Source organism: Caloenas nicobarica, chromosome 2, assembly GCF_036013445.1.
Source record: "Caloenas nicobarica isolate bCalNic1 chromosome 2, bCalNic1.hap1, whole genome shotgun sequence".
NCBI lineage: Eukaryota > Metazoa > Chordata > Aves > Columbiformes > Columbidae > Caloenas > Caloenas nicobarica.
In genome coordinates, this window is record NC_088246.1 from 120,933,058 (window position 1) to 120,946,696 (window position 13,639).

Sequence of the window (13,639 nt, forward strand, 5' to 3'; positions counted from 1 at the left end):
TCCAATGACTTTGAGACAGCAATCTCAAACTCTTCCTAGCTGTAATTTGACAAGCATCTACTGTATTCAACATGGCATAGAGATCATGTCCTATTTTTCATACCAACTGTTCTTATTCAGAAGGGACAAGTTTCCATTTATACTTAATTTTCTGTTACGCTTAATTAAATCCTCCCAAAAGAAAAGAAACAAACAAAAAAATCTGGACAGCACTTTGTCATCACATCTCCCAGTAGCTCACAGGTCCCCCATGAACATTGTAGGCTGTCAGGTGAATTCTGTGTAGAACGATTCAGAATGCAAGTATGGAGCTCAGTCCCCATGAAAAGCATTTGATTATTGTAGTATTGCATTGAAGATATTTTTGTCAGGTTCATGTCATGGGGGGTGTTAATTATTTTTTCAGAATTCCAAGTCATAGTGTAGTTTTAACCATGTCACTTCATAAGCTTCTGTTTTGATTAATTCAAAAAAGACTAAATTTTTAAGACTGATTTCAAAATTATTATTATTATTATTTATTTTGACTTGGTTTTTGAGTTTAAGTTTTACAGCACAAATATCAATCCATTTGGGTTCCATGTTTTTAGAGGCTCCCTTTTCTCTCCCCTGTTATGCTTCTGATGTAAATCTCATCATTATGTCTCTGCTTATGCAAGAGGGATGTTACACCTGCTAGTGCCTTTAACATTTGGCTGATCAGTCTGTAATCCTTTGTAATTTTTAATCACAAATTGCTTATTTGTAATCCTACTTCTTCAATCAAAAACATCAAAGTTGACAGAGAACGGTGTTAAAAAAGGATACGTTTGGGAGGTGGGGAGAAGTGGCCTCTGGTGCTGATGCTATGACTGCTGTAGACAGCAATGAGACCTCAAGAGTATGTAAAGCATTTGGTCATATGGTCTTATGGTAGGAGAGCTTCAGAATGATCAACCAGAAAAGGCTTTGTGTCGAGTTATGAAACCTGGAGCCACGTAGGTCTTGGCACAAAGCAAAGCTGTAGGGAAAGCTCTTGCTTTCCTACCTAGGCTGTTCTGGTCGAGTTCATGCAGAGGCTCGGTGCTTTGCTGCTGTTTGATCTGTCAGTTGCTCAGCTCAAGTTTCCAAAGCAATTGCTCAAATTGCAGTTGGGTTTGTATCTTTCTGCTCTAGCAGCTACCACATCTGCTGCTGCTTTTGGAGCCCCCCGGCAGGTGGTTTTCTTAAAGTCTAGCTTTTCAGTCTACAAGCACACCTGAATAGTTTGATGCAGGTGGATCAAAGGGGGTCAAAAGATAGCACCTCTCATTGTAGGAGACAGAGGTGACCACGGTCGTGTGATCCAAGCCAGAAATAAATACTCTAAATAGATCTTGTACTACTTTCCTTATTAGGGGATGCTATTCAAGGAAATTCCACAGTCCCAAGGTAATTGGGCATGGTGACTCTTGTCTTTCCCATTTCATGTATTTATACAAGCTGTACATACTGAGAAGCACATGTCCAAGTCTCAAAACAAGTTCTGAGGTAGTCACATAAGATTTGCCATTTCCATCAAAGGTAAGCCTGACAAGAGAGGAGCCACCACTCTTCTTCAGAGCTGAAATTATGTTCCCAAGCCACTCCCTGTGGTTGAGGCTTTTCCTATTATATGCATGAGAGGACAGCATGTACGTGACCTATAAAATCTGCACGAGTGGGCTTTCTAATAGGTGTCTCCCATAAATGCTGCATACATAGAGCCTGTGGAATGGTTGCATTCCAGAGCAGGTCACCTCAACACATAAGGAGGGTCAGGTAGATGTGGTTAAGGGAATACAGCTCACTGGGGCTAAACAAGCTTCAGCGTTCTCACCCCTTAAGGCAGGGTCATGTTCTCACATCTGTCAACTTGTCTCCATGAAACCCCTGTTCTCTGCAAGTCTTGCACCCTTGCGGCCCATCACAGAAGTTGTGATTTTTAGATATTATGCAAAAAGCTGTTTTGATGTGGTGTACCTACTCTATGTAATAAGGGCATTGTTCGCCCCAAAGGGCCAGAAGGTGCTAAACTGCGGTTGTCCTGACTGACATGTGTGGCTTCTGCATGAAAATAGCACCTGAGTGTTATAAAGCTTGCTTTTGATTGGAATTTGCCTGTTTCCGTATGTGGTAAACAGCTGATGATTTCCAATGTATCAGCAAACATTAGGAACCTTATTCTCCCATTCATGCCCTTTAGAAATATGAATATTTTGTTACCAGAAAGGAATTTTCCTATTGCATAAACTGCTCTGAAGTATTCTGAGAAAACTCAAATTATAGCCTCCCTTTTAATTTTTGCCTCAAATTTGAAAAGCTGGCAGTATCCATTTGTTGAAGTTTGTTGTTCAAGCTGCTCGCTTCTAACAAAAATTGCCTGGAGCCCAGCGAGTTCTGCAGAGGTACCTACGCATCAGTGATGTTGCGTTTTGAATGGCAGCTCGGTCTCTTGGAAAAGTGTTTTCCTTCGGAGAGCTGCCTACAGCGGAGCACTACTAATGCAGGGCAGAGAGATGTGCAGGATGTGAACTGTGCTCCAGAAAAATGGAAAACACTCGAGAGAAAAGCTGTAAATGCAGCTGCGCTTAATGGGAATCCAGAAGTTAAAGCCCTAAGAGTCAGCCAGCCTTTTCGAGCTGTGTTACATCCAGGCCAACTTGCAACTGTGTTACATACCAGGTCTGTTGTCTCTAAATTGTTTGAAGCTGGTGTCACCTGCAGTGAGGGTCCAGCCTTCCTTTCGGTCAGGGATTCTTCTCGCAATGGCAATGTATATTCAGAGAGACAGCTCTGGAAAATACTGTGCATAATAACAGTTTGCAAAATTTTAGGAAGTGTTTATGAGTAATTAGTGCTTTTAACAGTCGCTCTGTAAATTGGTGAATACTGGGCTCAATTGTTTTTTCAAAGAGAATGTGTTTGCATGTCTTTGGTTATACTTTCTAGATACCGCTAAAACTCACTGTTTTGGTAGCCTTTGAACTCTGGTCTAGCATTGGTACATTATTTTGGGAAAGTAGTATATCTGACCTCAAAAAGGAGGCTGAGTTTAATTTTTAAAGCAGGTGATAGCAAGTGTCTTGTCCATTTAGTGATCTAAATCTAGAGTGGACACTACAGCAGACAGGTTCATAAATCCTTGGAAAAACTGAAAATGGGAGGACATCAGAGTGCTATGATATCGTATCTAACTGTTGAGCAACTCGCTGTCTAGCTATTCAAAATGTTCACTTACCAAAACAATTAATATTCAGTGGTGTTGCAAACTGACACTTTTTATGCAGAAGTATCGGTACTGCATGTGCATTGATTAAAAGCAAAGTAAATATATTTTATTGTAATGTTACAAGATGCTGCTTTTCTCAGGTTACAACTCATTTTGTACCTATGTGCATGAAAAATAGAAGTTGAGCTTTAGGCTATGGCGAGCTCTGTGGGAAGGCAAGATGACGTGAGAAATGCTTTCAGCTGAAGGATGTTTTGGGGTCTTTCTCCCCGCAGGAGGGCCACACAGAAGAGCATGAAGGTGAAGAGCAAGTCCACGAACAGCCCCAGCAGCAGGAGGAGTACTGACTCACCCAGCGTCTCTGACAATTTTCGTTTTGTGTGAGGACTTTCTTCTGGAGAACAGAACGTGTGTGGCCTCAAACTTGAAATCAGTTCACTCCCAGTCTGCCATTAACATTTCTGTACCATAGTGAGTGCCAGCCAACCACTGCATTCTGTACCCATACTTTGCCAAGATGCATTTGCAGACGTCTTCTTTCAGTGTATCTTCCCAAGAGGTTGTAGGGCTACATCACCTACTGTACATCACTGCAACTTCACCACTTGGCTGCTTGAGATTTGTTCTGCTCTTTAAAAAATATATATATATTTATTTTTTTTCTTTTTCGTCTTAAGTATGATACACTTGTAACTTGTTCTAACATATTTATATTGGCATTTCGTGTGGCAAGAAGTACCATACCACTAGCTGTGTCTCTCACTTTGTGGTGCTTTCGCATTTTTAGTACATCTGCCTTGGGGCATAAATTCAGTCAAACAATTGGAATAAAGAGATATGGTGGAAGTCATACTCAAGCCATAACAGTGAGTTGTGTTGTGGAGGAATATGGTTGTGTCAATCCCGTTTATTCCTTTCATGCCTTCACAAAATGGAAGGCAGAGCATCTGTTTCACTAGGAGAGATTTAAACCCCTGTGTTAGAAAGCTTGTTAGAAAGCTGCATGGTATGTTTTTTGGCTTATTTCTGGAGGAACAGACATCCGTTTAAGTTTTTTGAAAACCCTCCCAGTTTCCTGACTAGTCAACAGACATTTCCCAGCTTTTCTTCCTTCCTGAGGAATCCAGTCCCAGGCTCCAGCTGCAGCTCTGCCCCTGCAGAGCTCAGCGCTGACGGAGGAGAGAAATCTCCTTGACATGCGTGTAGCTGCGGGACATGATCTCTGGTGGCTTCCCACCTTGCAGAAGAGGACAAACTAGGCCAGCTTTTCACCATCCTTCCCCACTCTACTGCCCCGGCCATACAGATATGGAAGATGGAAAATTTCCTCACTAGTGCAAGACATGGGGAAAAACCAGCAACAGTGCTAACCCTGAAAACCCCCAAAATCCCTTTAAGTGGGTGATGACCACCCGGTGGGTGTTGAGGCTGCTTCCGAAGTGCAGACAGGCAGTGAGGAGTCCTTCTGGAGACAGAGCGCACACTGGGGTGGGGACCGGGTGACCGAGGGGCACAGAGACGGTTCTGCGCTTGGCTGTCCTTCCTCCGGTGAGGCCAGCACGGTGCAGAACCCGGAGCTGTCTGCAGTGAGAGCGTTCCCTTCCAGCACGGTCCCATCGCCCTGTTCTAAATGATGGTATTTTATAAACAGAGGTATCTTGAAGTGTGTAAAGCATTCCTTATTTTTCTCGTAAAACTGTGCATTGTAGTCTCTCTGAATATTTAATGCTTGGTATTCTTGGTCTCTCACTTGATTTTCTTAATTCTGGATTGTTATGTTGATTTAGCAGGTACGTGCAAGTCCCATCTCAACCGACAGTCCCTGCAAAGCTCAAAAGCCTATTGAACAGCTAAATCATCTTAGACTGTCATGGGCTCCTAAAGCATAAGTTCTCAGCTTATGCGTCCATGGAAAGGTTGTCAATTAATTAGCCCCTCAGCACACACACACACACACACACACATATGCAGTTTTCTGTTCCTAATCAATCTTTTGCAGCTAAGTGGCTCTTAGTTAAATGTGAGATCCCTGCTGTTTTGTTGCACCACAGACAATACATAAAATACTGTTAAGCATTAGAACAGGTATTTCCGGTTCCTTGATCACTCCCCCTGCTCAGCAGAAGAGTTTCTGGACCCTGTGGCTGCAGCTTTTCCATCCCTGCCCCCAGCATTGACCTCACTTCTCACCTGATGATGAAGTACAAGTGCTGCAGCCTGCAGGCCAGCGGTTTCCTGTTTCAATTGGTTATAAATAAGGTCTGATTTATAAAAATGTGTATATCCCAAAATGAGTATTTCTGAGAATCGCCACAAATGGGGGAATTGTCATTTTCATTGTATTTGTGTTTATTAGAACATATGTACTTATTACAATTGTCATTGTAATAAACGGTAGTTCTTCATAATACTGTGGAACTGAAGAGCAGTTACTAATTTTTTCCAGTCTCCAGAATGTCGTTTAACCTGCATGGGATTTCTGATGGGGCAAGGAGTTTGGGATCAGGCTACAAACTTAATTTATTCAGCACCAGTCTCTGCTTACTGCAGTTCCTCCTTCTGTGGATGCATGGAGAGCACTTGAAGAGAAAATGTTTTTCTAAAGGTGCAAATGGCTGGGTCGCAGAGCTCCCCAGAGGGTTCATAGCCAGGCTGTTGTGCCTCTCTCTTCTGTCTTCGAAGCACATATTGAAAAAAAATATATATTTAAAAGAGCTGAACTTAATTTCCTGAAAATTCCTTCTATCCTATTTCTGGTCTGAGGACCACAGCCCTCTCACCACTTGTATCAAGGGGGAAGTGATGGATGCAAGGAGCTGGGGCACTCAGGTACCTCTTGGGCACTAGAAATTTGGCTGTGCTGAAGGGAGAGTGATGCTCTGAAAGGAGAAAGAGTTGTCCTTCTCACCCCCCCCGTGAGTAACCCATTATGGTTTTAATATGCATTTGTAATTACTTTTACTAAATAGCACACCATAAAGCTTCGGTTATATATTAAATGTAAACTGAAAGGAATGTAAACATATGTATTGTTAATTATAAATAGATAAGTAATGACATAATAGATACAAAAAGTCTTATTCAGATGTATCAGTCCTTTTACATTATCCACAAATTGTCGCATGGTAGAGTAGATTTTTGTCTGAATATGTGAATAACTTGCGTTTATCTTTTTACATATTTAATAAAAAAAATGTTAAAATCTGTCTAGCTCTAGAGACTATTCAAAATATTCTAAAATAATACTTTCCTGGTTTAAATACATATTTTTGTTTCATTAGTGACTGCATATGGGAGCAGGAAGAAAGAGGCAGCTACTTTAAAAAAAAAAAAGGTTCACTTATTCTGTGTGCATAGGTAGTATCTGTTTCCCCAAGAGCTCAGCAATGGCACCACCTTCTACAACTCAAAAAAGAAAATGCATGTATGTATGTGTATAAAACCAGAACATTCTTCTTTATGGTAAATGCTTTCCTATTTCAGAGTACTAAATCTCTTGTTGTATCTCAGTCTTGATACAGCAAAAGCAAAACTTGTGGCAGCCAGAAGGTGAAGAGAGTACTGTGGCAAGGGCAGGGAAGCTCCCAGTGGACTGTTCCTGCAATGGCCAAGTATTCAGGGTTGAATCTTCAGTGCAATACCTAAAGGCCACCGACATTCTCCAAGGAGACCTTATCATGGCCTTTCAGTACTTAAAAGGGGCCTGTAAGAAAGATGGGAACAGACTTTTCAGCAGGGCCTGTTGCAACAGGGCCAGGGGTGATGGTTTTAAACTAGAAGGCTAGACATGAGGAAGAACTTTTTCACAATGAGGGTGGTGAAACACTGGCCCAGGTTGCCCAGAGAGGTGGGAGATGCCCCATCCCTGGAGACATTCCAGGACAGGCTGGACGGGGCTCTGAGCCACCTGATCTAGTTGAAGATGTCTCTGCTCATTGCAGGGGATTGGACTAGATGGCCTTTGAAGGTCCCTTCCAACCCAAGCCATTCTATGATTTTACATTAAAGTATTTGTCTTTTGGAAGAAAAGGGAGAAATGTCCTTGTAATTCTCACAGTTCTGATCTTTTGCAGCATGAGCAATGTTGCTGCAGTAAGGAGTTGCTGCTAATTCTCCAGGGCTTTGAGTCTTGGATCTGGACCTCTTTCTGCCAGGGGCTGAAGGTACCTGTTTGTGTGCCACCATGGAGAAGTCAGCCTGAGTTGCCCCGCTGCCCCAGGGAGCCCTGGGGCTGAGCCACTGCCCAGCCCTGCTTAGGGCAGGCTTTTTGTAGAGCTGGGAGGATGAAGCCAGGACTAGAAAAGCCCATTTCCAGCCCAGGCACTCAAACCTGAAAGAGCAGTGCTAGTTTACAGAATGGTTATGTTAGGGTTGGAAGGGACCTCTGGAGATCATCCAGTCCAACCCACCTACTAACGCAGGTTCACCCAGAGCAGATCACACAGGAATGTGTCCAGGCGGGGTTTGAATGTCTCCAGAGGAGGAGACTCCACAGCCTCTCTGGGCAGCCTATTCCAGTGCTCTGGCTACCCTCAAGGTAAAGTAGTTTTTCCCCATATTCAAATGGAACCTCCTGTGCTTCAGTCTGTGCCCATCGCCCTATATCCTGTCGCTGGGCACCACTGGAAAGAGTCTGGTCCCATCCTCTTGACACCCACCCTTGAGATATTTATAAACATTGATGAGATCTCCTCTCAGCCTTCTCCACGCTGAGCAGACCCAGTTCCCTCAGTCTGTCATCATAAGAAAGGTGCTCTTTGCTTTTTGTATGACTAGGGAGGAGACGTGTCTTTGGGCATGTCATTGAGCAAATGCTCAACAGCATAAAAAAAAGACGTAATATATTTTCTAGTTCAAGTAGTTGAAAACTTTCTGCAACAGTGTTGTGACCAAAAAAAAAAAGTTGTTAGACATTTTCATACCACTATCTGACTTCACAAATAAATCTGTGATCATACCACCCTATGAACAAAGCATTTTTATTCCCATTCATTGAACCACTTACCATCCAGGATGGCTAACAATTCAATGTATACACTGTGCAATACATGATCTGTTTTTATACTTGTTTTTATAGAGATTGTAGTGACAGATTGCTTTAAAAAGGAAAAAGGAAGTTATTCGCCATGTCTTCATATAGGATGTTGAAAAGCTGGCTAGAGCTTAGTTTCTTTTAAAAGTGATACTGTATTTCTCTTTAGGAAGGTACAAGTGCAGGCAGGTTATGGCAGTTCAAGTTTTATAATTTCTTTAAATGAAATATTGCAAAATACTCCATTACAGCGCATCAAATTGTGCTGCTTCTGTGACCCTTATTTCCAACTGTTCCATAAATAAGTGCAAGACAGAGGGAAAAAGGAAGCCTGTCCACGGAGTTCCTCCAGAACAACCACATTCAATCCAGAGGTATTTTGGGGTTTTATTTTATTTTAATTCTCTTTTTGTCAGGACTTTTAATGAATGGGTTAAGTATAAACTGTTGAAATAGGTGAGACTTTTGTGGCGGTGTATCTGATATCCGATGTAGTATGTAACTTCATCAAACAGTGAGATTGCTGAGTGCATGCCTACCTCAAATTTGCCATTGCCCTTCGAACACAGAAACTGCCTTTTTTAGCATTAAATTGAAGCTGTTCGTGAAGATATGACTAGTTGGTACTCAGCTGAAAATGTTAATAGGAGCTACTGATGTAAGGGTATGTTAACTGGGGAAAAAATGATCAGGCCAGTGATAAAGCCAGAGGAAGAGTCTAAGGAAAAAAAGGTGAACTAAAGGCTCAGCAGGTTCAAAAACTACACTTCTGCCCTGCTTCTGGCAAGCGAGATAGTTAACTAGTTAATAAACATGCCAGTCAGTCAGTCGCATCCCTCTGTGCAAGAAATGTAATATAAAGCTTACCCTGGGGAACGTGGACAGATTGTTTCATTAGTGCTTCAAGGCCACAAAGTCCCTCTGGCTAGGGCAGCACATGAAAAGAGATCAAACCCGAATTCTTCCTCCTTCCTCCAAGGCATGCAGAAAACCTACATATATTATAGAGGAAGTGAGCGATATACATCTGCATGCAAACATGTAATGTCTAAAAAAAAAAAGCTTTTCTTGTCTCAATTATTCTTCTTTGTCATTATCTAAAACCACAAGAATTTGTTTCAAGCACACAGATATATAATTATTTGCTTAGCATTTCATACTCATAGGTGAGGTTTGACTAACCAGTTTTGCAGTGAAACATGACAATCTTCAAAGGTTTGCTGGCCAAATTTATTCTCAGCTGGTTACCTTTGTAGGGTATGTTGCTTGTTGCTACCAAAATATCAACAATGCACTTGTTACTGCCTAGAAAATAAGTATAAAGACCAGCTGCTGCTGTATGGAGCCTGCATTTGTGACAGATACAAGTCACCTGAGACTCATCTTAATGCTGGGGGAAGAGAATCATAGGTTTCAAAACCACTTTACTGTACCTAAAGCTTTCTGAGCTCATTCTCCTTTTTTTCACACATTCATTTGAGCTGAGGAAAAGCCTCAATGTGCCTAAGCCTTTCAGGAGGCTGTATGGAAGAAATGAGTCACGAGGAAAATAAATATGGAAAAAGAAGCAGGCACCGACGTGGGAGTGGGAAGGACGTACAGGGAGGGTTTGCACTGCCAGGGTCCCACTGGTGACCGGGCTGGGCAAAAGCGGTGCTGGTCATAAAACATCAAGGAGCACCTGTAACCTGGCATGGGTTTACCCAGGACTTTGGACACAGTGGTGAGGAGGAGGAAGACAAAAGCTTCAGAGGGAGTAGTAACATGGCATTAGTGAAGAGAATAAATATTAGCAGCAGAACAACTTGGTAAACACTTCTCTGCTGGACGGGAATCTTCCTCTGAGATGAAGCATCTTGCTGTATCATTGTTGCAGTGGCTTGGATATCTGGACTGTTCTATTCTTTGGTTATTTTAATCAGATAAATTCCAACTACTTATCACATCAGAAGAATCTCCACATCAAGTGTTACAGTCTGATCATAGTGCAGGTGTTCACTCTTGGACACGTTTCTTCAGGGAAAAGATGTAAATGTTCAAGTGCTCACTCAGCTGCATCCCCTAAAGAGAAATCACGGAGATTAGCAAATAGTTTTGTACGTGCTTCACAATTCACCGTCTCTCTTCTCCCAGTCGTGAGGGACAACCCAACCACAGTCCTCATGTACTTTGGGACCTACGAGTAGGTGGGGACCTCTCTCATTCAAGCAAGAGAGCTGTGGTCTGTACCTTCCTCTTGCAGCACACTGATGGGAAGTCACTCCAGACCAGATTCACAGATGATACAAACTGTGGTGGAGCTGGGCCCCTTCAGTCAATAGTCAATTTTGACCAGGTGTTTCCATTCTGACCTCCACTGACTGGCCCATATGGGTGCTGGGGTAAATCTACTACTATGCCAATGTCTGCTGGCAAAAAGCCTCTTTCAAAGGTGGGAAGGAAGATCCTTATATCCCAATGGTATATCTTAAATAAAAGAACGCTGACCAGCTCCTTGTGAAAAGAGATATTCACCATGCGAGTTGTTTTCTCTGAAAGCAAACCCCCATTAAGACGCTTTCCTTAGGATTATTTGGCAATGCTCTTTAGAAAAGAGGGCATTAACTGGGGAAAAAGGAATTTAAGAACTAATTCAGATGGCAATAAATGACAAAACTGATACCTAGGAGACACAAAAATGCACTGGTAAGATTGAATGAACTGGAAGGCTATTCATGTCTCCAGCTTGAGATATGTTAACAGAAGGCCAAGAAAATATTAGAAACTGGGACAGATATTTTGCATGCAGATTCAAAGCAACATTAACGTTATTTTATTAATTCTATTCATGTCACTTTGCATTTTACCTTCCTATTTTTTCAGTCAAATAACCTCAGGAAGAAGAAAGGGACAAGGAGTGGGAGGATTCATGCCATTTGGTTTGACTGCTAGATAAGAACAGTCCATACACATTCAGATTGTGGTGGGTTTAAAGCCAATACCAGTCGGCTACATTGGAATAATCCAAGCCACTGATGTTGCTGCACGTGCAAAAAAGGCACGGTCTGCAGTAAACTCTTTTTTTTTTTTTAACTTTAGACTAAAAACAACAATACATAGGAAAAAACCAACAAAATATAAGTGCACACTCAGATTCGTGGACACTGCCCCAGCTGGACAGTGTTGACCTCATTCATCTCCCGCTCTCCCGCGGCTGCTTCGGGGGGTCCCACTCACCACGCAGACCCCGTAGTGCAGGTGGGCCGCCGTGAGCAGGGCCGTGAACGTGGCCAACGCCGCTTCTTCCGCCCAGCCCAGCAGCCCCGAGAGGGCCGCGTAGACCACCAGCGCCAGCGGGAAGAGGAACCAGTGCAGAAGCTCCGGCCGGGTGCTGCTCATCTGGCAGATGATCACCTTGCACTGTGGGAGCAAAAGGCGCCAGGTGAGAAGCGCCGGGTCAGCCCGGGCGTCTGGGCGAAAGGACAGCCATGCTCTCTGCAGGTGGCTTTTGACGAGGGGAAGGCAAGGCTAGGGCTCAAAATGGGGCTTGTTTCTGGTGAGAAGACTGCTGTAGGTACACCTTTGTGCCTCATTGTCTGTGAGCCTTAAAGGGCTTTATTACAAGTAATTTAAAATACACGTTCCTTTTCTGGAGACAGTGTTTTGACACATTCTGCTTTACGAGCCGAAGCACATCTTCGCAAAAGCCGGGGGGGGTTGTTTGACACCTCAGGCTTTCACACCGGCTCATGAAGTTGTGATCTCTAATCAAATGTGCCACCACTTAATCACTGGGAGAGCGTACTGGTATCTTAATCACATGGTATGACAAATATATTCTATTTCACTGCACAGAAGGGAGAGAAAGTAATATATACCACTTCTAAATCCTGTTTTTCTTTTTTAGCACTCCTTTATGTACTAAAACACCATTTTCTTGGCTCGATTATGGCCATGGGCTCCCTGGAGATCTAGTCAGAGGCCCAGGGAAAGGGATCCCGCTCAGAATGGCAGAAGAAATGAATAGATGGTCCATGGTTTAACTGAAAGCAATTAATTTTATTGAATTCTTGAAATGGATTAAGTTCAGATTTTTAAAACTAGTTAAGTGCACCTAAGTGTTTTACCTGGTTTAGACTCCTTAAGAAATGAAGAAATGTGTCTCATATACACTATTCTATTTTTTTTTAAAAAGGAATTTAGGCACAGCTGAAATATTTTTTATTTAAGTTTCTATCAAAATTTAAATGTGGTTTAAAATAGATTTTATAAATCCTGGAAACAGTAGAAGAATGAAAAATTCATTCCCTGTGCAGTGCCTGAAATCTTATGACAGCAGCAGTAGGAGTCTGACCACAGGGAAAAAATACTGGCCTTAATGTCTGTGCTGTAGAAGCTGAAGAATACAAAAATAAACCAGGAAAAAATAATTAACTTTCAATAATGCCAGAAGTAAGCATTTGTACCTAATGTAAATATTTTTTCTTACAATGCATTATCAATATTGATTATTAATTTTTTGAATAACACTAGTTTTATAATTCCTTTGGGAATTATTCCAGAGGGTATCAGAAATTGCTAAAGCAATCTATATGCTTTAATTTTTCTGGCTGAATAATTGCTCTTGTCCAGAGGCTGGATTTCACATTGTTTTAAACCATTATTACATCACACTAAGTACAGTACTTGATTTTTCATGAGGATCACTTATTAATATTTGTAGCAATTCACCTTCGGTGTATCAAAGGACTGCAAAATGGACTGTGTTCTGCTCGCCTCCCTTAAGTCCTTATCCCCCCTGGTCATGAAGCCCTGACTCACACTACAAGTGAGGCAAAAAACAGCATTAAGAGATCGAAGCGCTGGAGCCTGGAGAACCAGGCTGGAAAGTTAAGGCCGTGGGACAATGCCCTGTGCTTTTCCATCCTCCTTGCTCACACCTTGCACCTGGTCCTCCTGAATTTAAACCTCTAGCAGCTGTGGTTTGTACCGCTGGGTAGGTCGTTAGCATCTTCTCTCTTACCATTTCCCCTGGGAGGTTCCTCATGAAGCATCTCCTGGGTCTGAGGTGCCCCTGCTGGGCAGCCAGCCACCACATCGGCCACTGTGCTCCTGCCATGGTGATGGCTGAAGGTCCCCTCCACCGGACTTACCCACTCTGCCCTCTCCTCCTGGATTCAAACGTGTACCTCTGAGGGCTTCCTAAGTGGGAGCTGTGACAGTTGTGCTCCATGATGATTTGCTCAGATCTGGATATTTCTGAGAGTTGCCTCACGAGCGAATCTCAAGGCAAGGTCTGGGCTTCTCGGCAAGAGGGCTGGTGAACCCATAGGCGGTCCTACTGCCGGCCATGGGGACTGGGGAAAGAAGTCCTCTCACAGGTAAGCAGCTTTCCTTTT

At 42.7% G+C, this 13,639-nt stretch overlaps 2 protein-coding genes across 4 annotated transcripts in view; one reads left to right on the forward strand and one right to left on the reverse strand.

Moving 5' to 3' along the window:
* MAPRE2 (microtubule associated protein RP/EB family member 2) overlaps positions 1-5,208 on the forward strand; it is a 102,969-nt gene extending 97,761 nt beyond the window's left edge. For all 3 annotated transcript variants that reach the window (XM_065628889.1, XM_065628888.1, XM_065628890.1), the window contains one exon: positions 3,505-5,208. In XM_065628889.1, coding sequence (XP_065484961.1) covers positions 3,505-3,576 — 72 coding nt within the window. In that variant the 3' untranslated portion in view covers positions 3,577-5,208. The remainder of the gene's footprint in view (positions 1-3,504) is intronic.
* A 5,029-nt stretch (positions 5,209-10,237) lies between these two features.
* Positions 10,238-13,639, reverse strand: part of LOC135984890 (ethanolaminephosphotransferase 1-like) — a 58,096-nt gene continuing 54,694 nt past the window's right edge. The window contains exons 10-11 of the mRNA XM_065627643.1: positions 11,478-11,660; positions 10,238-10,322 (exon numbers count right to left, since the gene is read on the reverse strand). Coding sequence (XP_065483715.1) covers positions 10,257-10,322; positions 11,478-11,660 — 249 coding nt within the window. The 3' untranslated portion in view covers positions 10,238-10,256. The remainder of the gene's footprint in view (positions 10,323-11,477; positions 11,661-13,639) is intronic.